Below are 18,757 nucleotides of genomic sequence, written 5' to 3' on the forward strand. Positions count from 1 at the left end.
GCTCTGTCAGCTTTGATATCGAACAGCAAGTCGGCCGGGTATATATAGTGCAAGGCTCTGACGTCACGGTCAGCGCTCAACATGTTCTGGCCTGTCTAGACATGCAGCAGGCAAGCCTAAGCCGATCGACTGAGAACATAGTTTATTTCAAATATACAGCTGCACACATGATAGTGTAATTTACAAATGATTCTGCTGAAGTAAAGAACAAATTCATCCGTGTGCTTGCTCTGTTTTTTCATTCGGATATTTATAGGCCTATATATATATCTCTCTATATGTATATATCATATAATTTAATACTATTTTATTCTAAAACCTATATCAGTGTTTTTACAGACAGCTATTAAGTCAATCAACAGTTACGACTAAACGACGACTACGTCTGAAACACATTATCTGTACACGTTTGGATATGCACTATACTTGTTCCATATTGAGACTTTATTATAGGTCGATAAATAGATAAATACATATGTGGTCAGTATACATTCCTCTACCATAGTCTGAAATTGTCATATCTATCAGATCTCAGAGGTGATGAAAAACATGTATATCCAAATAAATGAAGTATTGTTGAAGGTTATATGTACGTACTTTAAATAAATGTAGTTTTAAACGTGACTTGCATTACAATAAGTAAAACATCCATAGTATTTAGATTTTTTTCTTTATTTTGTATGTGTGCTAAAAAAAACCCAAAACATTTCGTAGGTCTTCTGTACACTGGAATGAAAAACACATAGCAGGTGTTGTAAATTGTGATTATAATAATGCAGAATATAACATGACGGATACTGATATTCACAATTATAGCAGGTCTCCATGCAGATCAAGGTGACCGGTTTAATTAAGATCTGTGGACTTCATATCAAGTACGGTATATGTATATAAAGTGCTGGCAGACTAAATTTCAATTTGCTGAAATTTGTGTACCTAATTCTCCTAATTTCGGGGACACCTGGGCTGCTCTTTTTAGCATATATGTAGAATATTTAGTTTCCTTTTTTCACAAGGTTATAGTCGTTCTATTGAACATATTCATATCGTTGCTTTTCAAAAAACAAAGGAGAGAAATGTAATTGTTTCCTATCAGAATTACTAATATCTGTCCTAAAGTTAGAAGAGTTAGGGTATGAGGTGTCAGATATGTACAATTTGGAGCATAATAAAACAAATTTAAAAAATCAAAATTTTCCCATTGATATTGAATTCTTCATGGCTCATGTTACCTCAACACAGATACAGTTGTAATATGGCTTTAATTTTATTAGTCGTTTATATTACCGTAGGTCTATATTAACTTTTTATAAGGTTAACATACACATATTAGGTAGAACACTGATTTAACGCAACCCAACGGACTGTTGGTAGGGATACAATTAGGAGATGTAATATACATATAGTATCCCGGTGAAAGCTGGGAGTGAGAGAAACTGAATATTTGAGTGGGAGGGCGTGGGTTTCCACCGGGTTCTGCCCGCACCAGGTTCTTCCTGGTTTCTTCCCAATATACTGCCTGCCGCCGTTGTATAAGTAAAATATTCTTGAGTACTGAGTAAAACACCAATCAAATAAATAAATAAATACTTGACTGTAAGTTCCCAATGATAAATCGGCAGTTTCGGTTATTTCCGGCAACTTTTACGGAAAGCGGTTCGTCCTTCACTCCCAGTGAATGCACTTTGACCTTTGACATTATATGTCGCAGGATTCCGCATGGCGTTAGGCGCTAACGTTCCTGGAGGCAACAGCATGATGCGTGCATTTTTGGGCAGCTCAACTGATGTTTTTACATTAATAGGAGTAGCATGTGCAGCATACTTATCTTTCAAATTTCTGAGAGGCTATCTGAATGGAATCAAGACATACTTTTTAGCCCGAAGTCTAGGGCTGTCAACGAATATTAAGCGCATGGGATCGTGGGCCGGTAAGTCGTATGATGTTGTTGTAACATGTCATCAGTTGTCAACCAGTGAGTGGCTCACGTACAGCATAGGCTGACAGTTTGTGAGGATTTGGAGCAGAGGTTCAGGATTTCGTGTGGATGAGGTGGAAAATATAGTACCCTCCGCCTATGATATGGCGATCAGAATCTTCATTAGCCCTGAAAGACTCCAACTCCTTTTCTTAGATTGGTCTAGCGTCATTGGAATCTCCACGCTAACAGTATTAATTTCGTACTCAACGAAGGTCCAGGCCGATTCTCTTTGCTATCGAACAAGTCCCGTCCAAATAAAAGACACCAGCCTAAAAACCTGCTTTCCGCACTCACTGCACTGCCACTGCAACTGAGTGGGGTAACTCTTATCGAGCAACGCAGTTAAGATAGTTATGGAGAGAAACAGTCTCAAATGTGTCGGACGGACGATAAGGATCTTTTACCGCAATTCACATGCGCATTAAATTTTCTACAGCATAAAAGTCTATGTGGCCTGTGTAATTAACTAACCTGTTGTGAGACTGGCCAAACCAAAAGGCAGTCACATGTGTTCGTGACAGATAATCACATTTTCCAAGCCTGGTGAAGATTTAGTGTGCATGTCAGGAGCAGTAAATGTTCTTTACCATGAATCTATCTGACACATTTGGGGCTGTTTTTCTACGTAACTCTCGCAAATGCTTTGCTCGATAAGAGTTACCGTGCAACTACACGCACGTGCCCTCGTACATCCCACACTCGCAACAGGACCTGTACTAATACTATATGCGTACTGTATGTATAAAAATGGAGGTAGAACTAGTTTTATGCAGTATGAGGCTGTGTTTTATGGTTCTGACATAACACAGAGCCATATTTGTTTGTTTATATTATTCCTAGGTGAAAACTACTTATTTTTCAACAGCATGTGCCCAAGATATCACCCAAAGCACCATAAATTTGATTTTGGGGTACAGCCAAATAGCCAAGGCATGGATCCAAGTCATCCTATTCTTCCATCATGATGAACCTCTGATGTTTCAAGCTGATGAAATCTTGTTTTGTAAAGCCGAATCTCAGACTTTAGATCTGATTGCACACAGCGCTGGTTGTCCAAGGTGCTGACTAGGCAGTGTGAGTGCAGATCAGTTTCCTGTCAATCACCCCCAGCTTGACAAGGGACGTTCAGTAAAAAAGCCGCTAGATCATCAGTCGGCATAGACCAACATGAACGTTGAGGAAAACATAAATCTTCCCATCTGTAAATTTCTGTCCAAACTCAGTATATCTTGTTTAATACCCTTGCAGACTGAAGTCACTAAAGAACTTCTACAAATTTTGCTAAAGGTTGCATTGGTCGGTGCCAAATGGCAGTTGCTTGCCCTGCTCCAGTTTAACCTAATCCACATGAGGCAGAGCTGACGAGTAACAAGCCAAATGTCAGTGGTTTATGTCTGTGTACTCAGTATGGTTTCTCTGCCCAGATATGTAAAACTGGCCATCATCATTATTTATTTAAGTGAAAACATCAACAGCAAGGTATTCTTAAATAAATAAATAAAAAGTTGTTGATCTTATATTACTTATTAACATATATTTACATTAACTCATATTCTAGGACATAAAAACTGATTTTTATGTGTGTTCTGTGGAGAAAGTAGAAAACACTGTAGCACAACAGTAAAATATTTATTTGTATAGATCATTCAAATTGTCTAATTTGCTTCTTCTTGATTTTTTTTTCGCAGTGGTGACAGGAGCCACAGATGGAATTGGAAAGGCTTATGCAGAGCAGGTCAATAAATAAGGAAATATTGATAAAGATGATAGCCATGTTAAAGCTTACCACATGTTGATGTATACATGAATTTGCTTTGACCATTCACATTAACATCCTTCAGATTTCTGACTCATTAGCTGCCATGACTGATTTATTTATATGTATTTTAATGGATGGTAACACCACACTCGTGAATGTTTCACTTATAAGACGGCCGTCATATTTATGGGTTCAGAAAAGCTGAGAAATTTTAAGTTGATCCTATTTCTGATCTGATTGTAAGCTGTGTAAGTTTGAAACAGAGCTACATTTAAGATATGCTCATAGGTTGGGACAACTCTCTACATTTGTTCAGTGCAGTAACAGGGTTATCTCCCCTTACAATAAACAAATTTGAGTGATACGGATGTAATCTGTAGGTCTGAATCAAAACTGGAAAAGTACATACATGTATGTACTTGTTATGTATTAATACTTACCATTTTCTTTTATTACAGATTGCTGAACAAGGCATCAATGTTGTTTTGATAAGCAGATCTTTGGATAAACTTCAGAATGTTGCCAAGGAGATTGGTAATATATATTTACATATCTCATGTGCAAACAGTTTTTTACAATAACCAAAAAGTTTGACTTACACTTATGCTGTATTTACAGTACTGTACTGTAGAAGAGGGTGCTGATAAAACTTCAACAAAAACACCAAAAGGAAAGTGCCTGATATGTCACAAAATTTGGTCTCGATGTACAAGAATTTATGGTACAGCAAATTGCTTAATTGCACCAACAGAGGTAAATCAAACAGGCTTGGAGTGGATCTGCTGCAATTCATGTCTCCTTTTCACTTAAGAGAGGAATCAGACAGGGTTCACACAGGTCCTTGAAAACCTTGAAAGTACTTGCATATTATTTTGGTAATTCAAGGACTGGAAAGTGCTTGAATTTCACCATTTTTATGTGGAGGTCCTTTAAAGTACTTGATTTTGTTTGTGTCTCGTGGAGAAAGTTATTCGGTGGTATGAATCTGGGAATCAACTGGCAACGGGCATGCACCTAAAGCGTGCCACTACAGACTTCCTTGTCTCCACCAGAGGGCGTTAAGATCGCCATTTTTTCGTTTGGCGATAAAGAACTTGCATTGTTGTCATTGAGAGTGATTTGGTGCGTGAAAAAAAGCATTAGAGATGCCCGGCAAGTGTCGTTTTAGCAATGAATGGCTGTAGTTCCCAGATTTCAAGGGTTGGCTTGTGCACGACGTTAGCTAGGAAATTTATAAGAATAAATGATGGGTTGTCAAATTATCAGGGATGTTTGTAACGACTGAAGGTCATGCCACCAACACAAGGCTGCGCACTGGTCGAATGCCATGTCATGGCTGTATCACGCTCATGAAATGAAAAGTTTAAAAATAAAAGTATTAAAGCTGCGCCTGTTGTGGCAGTTTGTACGTGAAAGTGAGATTGTGACTGTTGTTTGAGGTACTTGTAATTTGTATTTTAAGTACTTTAAAGTACTTGAAAAGTCCTTGAATTTTTTGGCGATCAAGCGTGCGAACCCTGCGAATTGTGTTTGTCACCACGAAGGTACCACTAGCATATTTATCGATTTTACTAAGTCTGATTAGTTGCTTGTTTTTATGTCACAACAACTTGAAATGTCTGATTTCGATATAAATTTTTGGACAGATTCTCTGGATCCTGAGATCAGGTTTAAAAACAACTTTGCTTGATGAGTGACATTTTTAGCTTTGGATTTAAATTTTCTGATTTATTTTATTACATTTTGTTTTCTCATCTTGCTGTTGCCCAGTTTACTCCTTGTGTTGGCTGTGGTGTATTTAGTCTACGTACATGTATATGTTATCAAGACCTACATATAGACCAAAGGATCTGTAGCGATGCACACCAAATTTATTTATGTCTATCAAAAGACATGTTGTATACAGTACATTGATTTATGTCTGTCAAAATGATGTTTAAATAAGCTTATGTAATAAATTGATGGGCAACAGTAAGGTTATTTTGTAAATCACAAAAGTTTGACTTGTAATTCAATGACATTAATTATTTTTTCATTCATTTAATTGGAATTTTACGCCATACTGAAGAATATTTCACTTATACACAGCATCCAGCTTTATGGTGAGAGGAAACCGGCCATAGCCCCATTAATTAGTGAAAAATTATATAAATGCATGTAATCATATAAATATATATGCATGATTATGTACCGTTTTTTTTTTTCTGTTTTGTAGAATCCAAGTCTAAGGTGAAGGTTAAGACTGTTGCTGTTGACTTCAGTCAGGGCATTGAAATCTATGCAAGGGTCAGGACAGAACTGGATGGTTTGGACATAGGAGTGCTAGGTGTGAGACAAAAGATCCTACAATAGTTATTATTGTGTGAGAAATTGTCTGTCAGATCCTGCTAACTACATTCTACAACTTTCTGAAATGGTGTGATGCTTTCTGTTCTTGTGTAAAGTCAGTTTGATGAAGATCTGAAAACCCTCTTAGACTTCTGTATAAATGAGGACAGAAAGTATGATAAAAATTGGAAAAGGTTGAGGTTTAGTTTTAAGAGATAATTGGGTTAAAATTTGAATGAACGTTTGATGCTACCATGACAACTACATTTCAAAGTTAAGAGATTTTCTATTTTTGTTTTCAGTGAACAATGTAGGGATGGGATATCCATGCCCAGGGAGGATCTTGGATTTTGACCATATTGAGAAGGTTTGTGATAAGGCATTAATCAGATCTCTTTCCTTCCTGATTTTCACATTACCAGCCAGACTGAATGCTGTGTTATGATTTACATCTATGTTAGGGTACCTTTAACAAGCTTTTATCATTCCATCGTCATTATGTCAAATATTCCACAATCATTAGGCAGGCAAATTGATGATGTGATAGTGCTGTACATCACAAATTAAGTCATCAGGGACTTGTAAACATTTTGAACAATCTGATGTTCAGTATGTCCTTGTCCCAGTATGGGAGAATGTCTGGCCGGGCATTAGACGTATTTGCACCCTGTAATATTGCGGCATTGTCCATCACATTCGGATTGATGCATATTCAGTATTATTTTCAATTCACAAATTTCTCATTTTTAATATGTATAAATAATGTTTATTTTGTGTATTTATTGATTTTATTTTTGTCTTCACAGATGTCTATGGATCTCATTAATGTCAACATCACTTCCATGACAATGGTGAGTTTTTACTTCACAAAATTTCACATTCCCTCTTTACGTTTAATGTAAATCTTCTCTGTGGATACATGCATGTTGTGTTCTTAATCATAAATGTAAAATAGGATGTGATATTGGGATGAACTTCACATAAATCACTCACTGAAAATTATCTTTAATATTTCCATAATGTTTTTCTTTCACATACATGCATGGAATTGCATGGAATGTATGGAATTTTCTTCAGTCTAAGGGTTTGCATATATATGCTTGTTTCTCAACACTGTCTAACCCTACTGTTATCCACCTCCACAATTTTAAAAATATTTTTTTATTCTTTAGCTGTAGAGAGTTAAATGTGTGTTTTGACGAGTTCAATGTTTGAAGGCATTCCATTTTTTCAATGATAAATTCTTAAAAAAAGGGATAAAATGGAGACTCATCTGATCTTTTAATAGGTTTGTGAATGGAAACAAAACATTAGTTAATGAGTGAGGTAAGGCTTTCAAGGAACACGGTTGCAAGAGTTACTCAAACAAACAGCCCCAAATGCATCAGATTTTAGGGTAGAGAACATTAGCTGCTGTTCACAAGCGCATTTAAAATTTCTTATTGTCGACCTAATGTTCATTCAAATTACCCATCCTGTTCTTCAGCTGGTTTAAGCAAAAGCAATCCATGGCAATCGTACAGATTCATAATAAAAGACATTTTCTACCCATCCTGCTGTGGACACTATATTGGTCTGGCTGTCCTTAATGGTCTTGTGTGGGATGTGGCCACTCAGAACGTCATTCAAGGGAGATAACCAGCATTTACATTTGCTAGAGGCTGACAAAAGTCAGGACCACCTGGGACTAATATAACACATTGTTATATTTGTCCCAAGGACCACAAGACCAGTCTTGCTCAAGCAGTAAGATGGGCAACGAGCTAACAAACTGCTGTTATAAATGAGGACTTGATATTGCAATGGAGCCTTTTGGTTTGGGAGTATCAAACCAGGTTAGTTAATTACCAACACCACTCTGTGGACATTGATTTATATTAGGGAAAATGTAAGCTTGTGAACAGTGGTAAATTTTAAATCTGACACTTTTTTGGGTGGTTTCACCTCGTAACTCCAACAACTGCATTTGCTGAAATGAAAGTAACCCCATTCTGTAACTACACCTATGTATGTATACATTTATATTGTAGTATGGTCCAGATGCCTGTGATAAGACATAGGGTTGTGTTAAAGAATGTAATATTTGTCTCTCGATATATCTTGGTGAAAAGTTCACAGTGTTTTAGAGTATGAGCACAGTTGTATATTTTGTAGATTTTTTGTTGGATGGACAGATTCTGGGCTTGCTACATGTAGGTGTATATATACATTGAGTTTAAGGGGCTTGTTTTTTAATTACCAGGAAACGCATCCTTGGGCTGGGAATTAGTAGATTCCCTTGCTCTTACTGTTCACGGGGAGGGGGCCTCCGTGGCCAAGGTGTTCAGCAGTGACCCAAGAGCCTCTCACCAATGAGGTCGCTGTGAATTAAAGTTCAGCTCATGCTGGCGTCCTCTATGGCTGTATATGGGAAGGTTTGTCAGCAACCTGCAGATGGTCGTGGGTTTCCTCCCACCATAATGCTGGCTGCTGTCGTATAAGTGTCATATTCTTGAGTACAGCGTTAATAACCATTCAAATAAATAAATGTTCACAGGGATTTGTGACAATTAATAAATGATTGATGGCTCTTTGTATGGCCTGTTGCACAGGCCAGCTGTGTACATTTTTGTTCATCATAAAATTTTCGAGGTAACTAGCCAGATGATTGTGGTTTCAGCCAAATAAATAAAGAAATTCTACATTCACTCAGTGGTAATTGATTTCAGATGACAAACCTGGTGCTGCCTGGAATGGTGAACAGGAAGAAAGGGGTGATTATCAATCTGTCATCTATGTCAGCGATGAAACCTACGCCCATGCTGAGTATCTATTCAGCTGCCAAGGTCAGTCCTCTATAAAGGAATTTGTAATCATTTTTTCGGCTTAATGTCATTAGCAAGCCTTTGTTGTATCTGTAACTTGCAAATTGAAATAGTAAGGGTGTAAAGTTTGAGAATGTCTTTGTCCCATTTCATTTTTTATCTATGATGGCATGGATATCAACTGGAATCCCTCGCATCAGAAGGATATACACATCTATGTGTACATGCCATCTTTGCAGTCTTCATAAAAGTAATTATTGATGTATTATAGTATTGATTATTTACCTGTACATCTATATTTTACTTTGCCCTAGTGTAACCTCCATTGGCCCACAGTGCAGTATGTACTTGTGGGTGTACATGCATTAGCACAGGAAGGTAGATATACCCTCCGCACTTTCAAAAGTGAGGGGGCCAACATATTTTCTGCCCCGCCCCCAACTTTTCAACCTATTCATAAAAAAAACCCCAAAAAACAATACACCACAGTGAGGGTTCAGTGCTTTCCCTCATTGTTATGAATCAAATGTTTAATTGTTTCTTTTAACTTGTACAAGAAATGTTGACACACTAATGTTATTGGTCAGATATTTTAATCTGGAGAAAAGTGATCATTTTTTGTTGTTGTTGAGAATTAATATCTGAAATTTTGTAATTTGTGAAATTGGACTCGGTATCTCAGCTTTCAGATGGAGTGAAAACCCTACCTTATTTATCCTATTTTGTGGCATAGGTATCTTCAGCTAGGATACACTTCTCTCTACAACGCTAGTGTTTTATGAAGCCATGCCTGATTGATTGATTTCTATCACAAAAAAACAAAAAAACATCAAACTTACGTGGGTTTATATCATAATGCTGGATAGGAATTCCGCCTCTCCACCATGCTAACTACAGGCATGGTTTATACTCTGGTCAGTGTACAGTTTACATTGTATGGTTTATACTCTGGTCAGTGTACAGTTTACATTGTATGGTTTATACTCTGGTCGGTGTACAGTTTACATTGTATGGTTTATACTCTGGTCGGTGTACAGTTTACATTGTATGGTTTATACTCTGGTCGGTGTACAGTTTACATTGTATGGTTTATACTCTGGTCGGTGTACAGTTTACATTGCATGGTTTATACTCTGGTCAGTGTACAGTTTACATTGCATGGTTTATACTCTGGTCGGTGTACAGTTTACATTGCATGGTTTATACTCTGGTCGGTGTACAGTTTACATTGCATGGTTTATACTCTGGTCGGTGTACAGTTTTACATTGAACGGTTTATACTCTGGTCGGTGTACAGTTTACATTGAACGGTTTATTGCTCTGGTCGGTGTACAGTTTACATTGTACGGTTTATGCTCTGGTCGGTGTACAGTTTACATTGTACGGTTTATGCTCTGGTCGGTGTACAGTTTACATTGCACGGTTTATGCTCTGGTCGGTGTACAGTTTACATTGTACGGTTTATGCTCTGGTCGTTGTACAGTTTACATTGCACGGTTTATGCTCTGGTCGGTGTACAGTTTACATTGTACGGTTTATACTCTGGTCGGTGTACAGTTTACATTGCACGGTTTATACTCTGGTCGGGTGTACAGTTTACATTGTACGGTTTATACTCTGGTCGGTGTACAGTTTACATTGTATGGTTTGTACTCTGGTCAGTGTACAGTTTACATTGTATGGTTTATACTCTGGTCAGTGTACAGTTTACATTGTATGGTTTATGCTCTGGTCAGTGTACAGTTTACATTGTATGGTTTATGCTCTGGTCGGTGTACAGTTTACATTGTACGGTTTATACTCTGGTCGGTGTACAGTTTACATTGCACGGTGTATACTCTGGTCGGTGTACAGTTTACATTGTACGGTTTATACTCTGGTCGGTGTACAGTTTACATTGCACGGTTTATGCTCTGGTCGGTGTACAGTTTACATTGTACGGTTTATACTCTGGTCGGTGTACAGTTTACATTGTATGGTTTATGCTCTGGTCGGTGTACAGTTTACATTGTATGGTTTATACTCTGGTCGGTGTACAGTTTACATTGTATGGTTTATGCTCTGGTCGGTGTACAGTTTACATTGTATGGTTTATACTCTGGTCGGTGTACAGTTTACATTGTATGGTTTATACTCTGGTCGGTGTACAGTTTTACATTGTATGGTTTATACTCTGGTCGGTGTACAGTTTACATTGTATGGTTTATACTCTGGTCGGTGTACAGTTTACATTGTATGGTTTATACTCTGGTCGGTGTACAGTTTACATTGCATGGTTTATACTCTGGTCGGTGTACAGTTTACATTGCATGGTTTATGCTCTGGTCGGTGTACAGTTTACATTGGATGGTTTATGCTCTGGTCGGTGTACAGTTTACATTGCATGGTTTTATGCTCTGGTCGGTGTACAGTTTACATTGAACGGTTTATGCTCTGGTCGGTGTACAGTTTACATTGTACGGTTTATGCTCTGGTCGGTGTACAGTTTACATTGCACGGTTTATGCTCTGGTCGGTGTACAGTTTACATTGTACGGTTTATGCTCTGGTCGTTGTACAGTTTACATTGCACGGTTTATGCTCTGGTCGGTGTACAGTTTACATTGTACGGTTTATACTCTGGTCGGTGTACAGTTTACATTGCACGGTTTATACTCTGGTCGGTGTACAGTTTACATTGTACGGTTTATACTCTGGTCGGTGTACAGTTTTACATTGTACGGTTTATACTCTGGTCGGTGTACAGTTTACATTGTACGGTTTATACTCTGGTCGGTGTACAGTTTACATTGTACGGTTTATACTCTGGTCGGTGTACAGTTTACATTGTACGGTTTATACTCTGGTCGGTGTACAGTTTACATTGTACGGTTTATACTCTGGTCGGTGTACAGTTTACATTGTACGGTTTATACTCTGGTCGGTGTACAGTTTACATTGTACGGTTTATACTCTGGTCGGTGTACGAGTTTACATTGTACGGTTTATACTCTGGTCGGTGTACAGTTTACATTGCATGGTTTATACTCTGGTCGGTGTACAGTTTACATTGTACGGTTTATACTCTGGTCGGTGTACAGTTTACATTGTACGGTTTATACTCTGGTCGGTGTACAGTTTAACATTGTACGGTTTATACTCTGGTCGGTGTACAGTTTACATTGCATGGTTTATACTCTGGTCGGTGTACAGTTTACATTGTACGGTTTATACTCTGGTCGGTGTACAGTTTACATTGTACGGTTTATACTCTGGTTGGTGTACAGTTTACATTGTATGGTTTATACTCTGGTCGGTGTACAGTTTACATTGTACGGTTTATACTCTGGTCGGTGTACAGTTTACATTGTACGGTTTATACTCTGGTCAGTGTACAGTTTACATTGTATGGTTTATACTCTGATAATTGTACAGTTTACATTGTACGGTTTATGCTCTGGTCAGTGTACAGTTTACATTTGTACGGTTTATGCTCTGGTCAGTGTACAGTTTACATTGTGTGATCTATGCTCTGGTCAGTGTACCGTTTACATTGTATGGTTTATACTCTGGTCATTGTACAGTTTACATTGTATGGTTTATACTCTGGTCAGTGTACAGTTTACATTGTATGGTTTATACTCTGGTCAGTGTACAGTTTACATTGTATGGTTTATGCTCTGGTCAGTGTACAGTTTACATTGTATGGTTTATACTCTGGTCAGTGTAGAGTTTACGTTTTATGGTTTATACTCTGGTCATTGTACACTTTACTTTGTATGGTTTATGCTGTGGTCAGTGTACAGTTTACATTGTATGGTTTATACTCTGGTCAGTGTACAGTTTACGTTGTATTGTTTATTCTCTGGTCATTGTATGGTTTATGTGCTGGTCAGTGTACAGTTTACAATGTTCAGTTAATGCCCATACATAATTTGAATAAATATTTTACAGTGTACATACATGCAAAGTGTGGAAGTGATCTAATAACTAAATTTGTGGAAAATGTGCAGTATACTTAATCACAAACTGAAGAATGGATGAATATTTTTTTTATCATAAAACAGATTTTAAACATGTTTATGGGTATATACATGTGGAATCCAAGAGCTTCCGGATCCTTGGTGGCCACAGGTCCCGTGCCTCTGACATTGGTTGGGCTTAATCAGTGCCACCCCCATCCTCCAATTTCCATTTGCCTTCTCTGATGTACACATGTACGTTACTCTTCATTCCAAGAGCCAAAATATGGTACTTTAGAATATTTCACTTATACAGCAGTGGCCAGGATTATGGTGGGAGGAAACCGGACAGAGCCCAGGGGATTTATACGTGAAAAAATTCAAGTTCAAATTATTTATCTGCTGTCATATAAGAGAAATATTCTTGAGTACCTTGTAAATCCTCAATCCAATATAAATCAAATTATTTATGTTTCAGGCATATGCAGACTTCTACTCAGCTTGTGTTCATGAGGAGTATAAGTCTAAAGGTGTCATTGTACAGGTGAGTATGTCACTTGGATTCTGTGCCTTGTAATGTCACGTGGGTTATGTGACATGTGTAATGATTATTGACTTGAAATTGATATGAGTCAAGTTATTCTGCAAAGCTCCTCAAGGACAGTATTCAGAATGTGGTTTTGTTCATTTATTTATTTATTTATTTATTTATTGGTGTTGTTCACCGTACTCAAGAATATTTCACTTATATGATGGTGGCCAGCATTATGGTGGGAGGAAACTGGACAGAGCCTGGGGAAAACCCACGACCATCCGCAGGCTGCTGGCAGACATTTCCACAGACTGGTTTTGTTTATAATAATAATAATAATGATAAATATTCTGGGATGTTTTCCAATGTGAAATGGGCAAGCCTGTCATTGTGATTATTGTTTTAAATGTACAAGAAAAGGTTCAGTATGTTTATAAAGAGGTAGTAGATTATCATATATATTGTGTTGTGATCTCTTCTCATTCCAGAGTGTCTTGCCTGGATTTGTTGCAACAAACATGTCTGGTATAAAGAAAACCTCTCTGCAGGTGCCGTCTCCAACCACCTTTGTGCGCTCTGCCTTGGCTACAGTTGGGGTACAAAACAGGACCAATGGCTACTGGGTACATGATCTTCTGGTAAGCACTGGGCATGAACTACTCAACTCTTTTTCTGGTACACATCATGAGAGGTTTCGTCGTAGAAACTCTCAGCACACTGATGTCATCGTTACACAGTCAGGACACTGTCGCCTCTGTTAAACACCGTCAGCCTGAAGTCACAGGTAGACTCTGTCAGCTTGATGCCCCTGGTTCACACTGTTAGCTTGATGTCAGTGGTAGACATTGTCAGCTTGATGCCACTAGTTCTCACTGTCAGCTTGATGCCACTAGTTCTCACTGTCAGCTTGATGTCACTGGTTGACACTGTCAAAATGTTGTCTCTGCTAGACTGTCCGATGGATGTCACTGACAGTGTGAGCACGATGCCAGTGCTAGACACTGTCAGCGTGATTTCACTGGATGACACTGTCAGCTTGATGTCACTGCTAGACACTGTCAGTGTGATTTCACTGGAAGACACTGTCAGCTTGATGTCACTAGTAGACACTTACAGCGTGATGTCACTGGTTGTCACTCATCTTGATGTCACTGGTTGTCACTGTCATCTTGATGATCTGGTAGATTGTCGGCATAATTTCACTGGTAGGCACTGTCAGCTTGATATCACTGGTTGTCAATTTGATGTCCCTGGTAGACACTTTCAGCTTGATGTCACTAGTAGACACTGTCAGGTTGATGTTAGTGGTAGATACTGTCAGCTTCATGTCACTACTAGACATTATCAGCTTCATGCGACTGGTAGACACTGTTAGCTTAATATCACTGCTAGACACCGCCAGTTTGATGTCTGGTAGACAGTCATCTTGATATCACTGGTTGACACAATCAGCTTGATGTTACTACTAGACATTAACAGCTTGATGTCACTGGTAGACTCTGTCAGCTTGATGTCACTACTAGACACTGTCAACTTCATGTCACTGGTAGACAATGTCAGCTTGATGTCACTACTAGATATTGTTAGCATGATGTCACTACTAGACATTGCCAGCTTGATATCACTTGTTGTCACTGTCAGCTTGATGTCACTGGTCATCTTGATGTCACTGTCAGCATGATGTCACTACTAGATATTGTCAGGTTGATGTCACTAGTAGACACTATCAGCTTGATGTCACTGGTAGACACTGTCAGCCTGATTTCACTGGTTGTCACTGTCGGCTTGATGTCACTGGGTGTCATCGTCACCTTGATGTCACTGGTAGATTGTCAGCATGATGTAACTACTAGACATTGTCAGTTTGATGTCATTGATAGACACTGTCAACCTGATGTCTTTGATAGACACTATCAGCTTGATGTCACTACAAGACATTGTCAGCTTGATGTCACTGATAGACATTGTCAGCTTGATATCACTGGTCGACATTGTCAGCTTGATGTCAATGGGACACATTGTCACCTTGATGTAACTGCTGGACATTATCAGCTTAATGTCACTGGTTCACATGTCAGTTTGATGTCACTGGCTCATGTGTGGCTCATCAGTCAGTCTGTCTGTCTGTGTGCTTTGGTGAACATGAGCATTGTACCAGAGTGTGTGGATCATCAGTCAATCTGTCTGTGTGCTTTGGTGAACATGAGCATTGTACCAGAGTGTGTGGATCATCAGTCAATCTGTCTGTCTGTGTGCTTTGGTGAACATGAGCATTGTACCAGAGTGTGTGAATCATCAGTCAGTCTGTCTGTCTGTGTGCTTTGGTGAACATGAGCATTGTACCAGAGTGTGTGGATCATCAGTCAGTCTGTCTGTCTGTGTGCTTTGGTGAACATGAGCATTGTACCAGAGTGTGTGGCTCATCAGTCAGTCTGTCTGTCTGTCTGTGTGCTTTGGTGAACATGAGCATTGTACCAGAATGTGTGAATCATCAATCAATCTGTCTGTCTGTGTGCTTTGGTGAACATGAGCATTGTACCAGAGTGTGTGGATCATCAGTCAATCTGTCTGTCTGTGTGCTTTGGTGAACATGAGCATTGTACCAGAGTGTGTGAATTATCAGTCAGTCTGTCTGTCTGTGTGCTTTGGTGAACATGAGCATTGTACCAGAGTGTGTGGATCATCAGTCAGTCTGTCTGTCTGTGTGCTTTGGTGAACATGAGCATTGTACCAGAGTGTGTGAATTATCAGTCAGTCTGTCTGTCTGTGTGCTTTGGTGAACATGAGCATTGTACCAGAGTGTGTGGATCATCAGTCAGTCTGTCTGTCTGTGTGCTTTGGTGAACATAAGCATTGTACCAGAGTGTGTGGATCATCAGTCCATCTGTCTGTCTGTGTGCTTTGGTGAACATGAGCATTGTACCAGAGTGTGTGGATCATCAGTCAATCTGTCTGTCTGTGTGCTTTGGTGAACATGAGCATTGTACCAGAGTGTGTGGATCATCAGTCCATCTGTCTGTGTGCTTTGGTGAACATGAGCATTGTACCAGAGTGTGTGAATCATCAGTCCATCTGTCTACTAAACTTCTAACCAAACACTAAAATGAACATAAGAAAATGTATTCAGGGAGATGAGAATGGTTTAGGCGGAGACGGTATGCTACAGTCTGACATAATTTGTGATAAGGTCGTTGAATATTACATGGCTTGTAAATCAACTGATTTTACTTCTGTGGTGGTCTGTAAATAATACAGACGTGCCCCACAACTGTGTGAAATGGTCCTTCGGTTACACGTGTCTAAATCGTGTTGTCTGTGTTATCATATGGTCACTTCATGGAGTGAATGGGTAAAGGCTAAAGGCACAGATTTGGCCGCGCGATCTAATAGCAACGTGTTTGTTTGGAAAAAAAATTCTCCAGATCAGCTGGCAGCCTCAAATCACTCCAGCCATTTGTGTGGTATTGTTACTTTGTTCTACATATTATTCAGTGAAATCTCAGTGAAATAGTAAAGTATGATACTTCGGAGAAAGCTTGATTACCCTGCTTTCCATTGAGATATGTTTTGGCCAGGTGCTGTCTTGTCCTTTAATAAACATGAACATTGGTTTGTACAGAGTTGAATTTAGTCAAGCAATGTAGAGTTTTAAACCATACAAAAGTTGAAATATTAAAAGTTTCATATTACTTGCTAGCAATAAATATCAGTTGTCACCTTATATGTTTTTCAAACATATAAGAATGGCCATGTGCTATATGTTTTCTAACTCCTGAGTGTTGAACCTTGACAGGGTAAGCTGATCTACGAAGTGATGCCAACCTGGCTGTTTAACAGCATGGTCATGTCTACAATGGCTAAACACCGAGCTAAATTTCTGAGGAAACAGCAGCAGCAGTCCAAAACGGATTAACAAGGATCAAAGCCACTTTGAAAATAAAACTATGGACAAATCTAAATTTTTGTGAATTGTTCACGGTAATATCAAGTTGTATGATCAGTGCCCGTGGTGATCATGTCGTATTGATGTAACGTTTTTATTTTTAAGTCGTTAAATGTTTTTCTCTTTTATAATATCTCAATTTATAATAATTTCACCTGACTGTAAATATTGACTGTTACCTTATACATGGTATGTCCATCTTACAATACAGATCGTTGTGGTTATTCTCAGAGGGTTATGGAAAGGACAGTGCAGAATTTCCAGATATGCAATTTTTTATTCTGAAGGTTTTTGATGTGTCCAAAATAGATGGGAATTCTCCTTTTGTTAACTTACAGTCCTTAAAAGAAAGCATGTTAATAATAAAAAAAACGGGGCCGAGGCTCTTAGCATGCACGTTTTGCACAGTAACCTAGGAGCCTCGCACCAATGCGGTCCCTGAGAGTTCAAATCCAGCTCATGCCGTACATGAGAAGGCCTGACAGCAACGTGTGGATGGTCGTGGGCTTCCCCCAGGCTCTGCCCGGTTTCCCCCCACCATAATGCTGGCAGCCACCGTATAATTGAAATGTTATTGTGCACAACATAAAACACCGATAAATAATAACACTGTTTAACATTATACACTTCTTTATGATCTACCATGTACATGTACTGACATACATCGGTGAATTTCACTTGAAATTAGTGATTTTGTTCCTAATGTGTTTTTTATATAAAAGGGCCTAAAACCTTTATGCTCACGAGATGAATAAAGCGTTATGATAATGATCCTAAATGCCTACGTCAGTGTGAATTTCTTAAATCTGCCATAACAAGTTGTGAATATCATCTTTACCGACTTTGCCTATGGTTGACTCGTTCCGTCAAATTCGACCAGTGGAATGAAAATGGGACATGCGCTATATGTTATGCAAGTGTAGCATTCGACAAGTCGCACCGTCTGAGCAAGGCTTATGAATTAAATAGGCTTGTACCATTATAATTTCACACGTCCAATTCTACGAGGCGATATGATCTGTGATATCGTGTGAACGTGGCCTTACATGAAATGTATCCTATGATAACGTTACATGTACACACATTTTTCTTTAAGTTCGGCAAAACTTGAGTTGTGAAGAGAGTTTTATCTACTGAAACTTTTCTTTCTCAAGTCCAGCATCGCAAGCATTCGTATAGGCACCAGTGTTTTGACCATTTAATGAACGCTTAATCGGTATAAAGGAAATATGTGAACTAAGATTAAATTACAAGCATTTGTCATTTTTTCCCAGGTTTTAAAAAGTTTTGATTTTGCCGTTGCTGTCAATGTCTTCATCAGCGAGACCTTACATTTTCACACGTGTACACATCTGTCTCTTCTTTCTCAACGATAATACATGTACATGTATGTTGGTCACGAGTAAATAACAGGAGTCGACCTATTCTACTTATCTCCTCCATTCTGAGCACTCCCGTCACGAAACCGAC

At 38.7% G+C, this 18,757-nt stretch overlaps 1 protein-coding gene across 1 annotated transcript; it reads left to right on the plus strand.

Annotated features, from left to right (window-relative positions):
* The first annotated feature begins 1,740 nt into the window (after positions 1 to 1,740).
* On the plus strand, positions 1,741 to 18,056 carry LOC135468395 (very-long-chain 3-oxoacyl-CoA reductase-like). Its single transcript, XM_064746636.1, has 10 exons — positions 1,741 to 1,930; positions 3,670 to 3,716; positions 4,199 to 4,274; positions 5,956 to 6,066; positions 6,371 to 6,435; positions 6,875 to 6,919; positions 8,777 to 8,893; positions 13,291 to 13,356; positions 13,833 to 13,982; positions 17,138 to 18,056. The coding sequence occupies exons 1-10, from the start codon at positions 1,756 to 1,758 to the stop codon at positions 17,255 to 17,257; spliced, it is 972 nt and encodes a 323-aa protein (XP_064602706.1). The 5' UTR covers positions 1,741 to 1,755; the 3' UTR covers positions 17,258 to 18,056.
* The last annotated feature ends 701 nt before the right edge of the window (positions 18,057 to 18,757 follow it).

This window comes from Liolophura sinensis, chromosome 6 (assembly GCF_032854445.1).
Source record: "Liolophura sinensis isolate JHLJ2023 chromosome 6, CUHK_Ljap_v2, whole genome shotgun sequence".
NCBI lineage: Eukaryota > Metazoa > Mollusca > Polyplacophora > Chitonida > Chitonidae > Liolophura > Liolophura sinensis.

Bases quoted from the DNA above. Each gene is read 5' to 3' on its own strand.
- LOC135468395 (XM_064746636.1), top strand. From the start codon at position 1,756: ATGATGCGTGCATTTTTGGGCAGCTCAACTGATGTTTTTACATTAATA. The intron at 1,931-3,669 runs GTAAGTCGTATG...TTTTTTTCGCAG, and splicing joins GCGCATGGGATCGTGGGCCG to TGGTGACAGGAGCCACAGAT. The intron at 6,920-8,776 runs GTGAGTTTTTAC...AATTGATTTCAG, and splicing joins ACATCACTTCCATGACAATG to ATGACAAACCTGGTGCTGCC.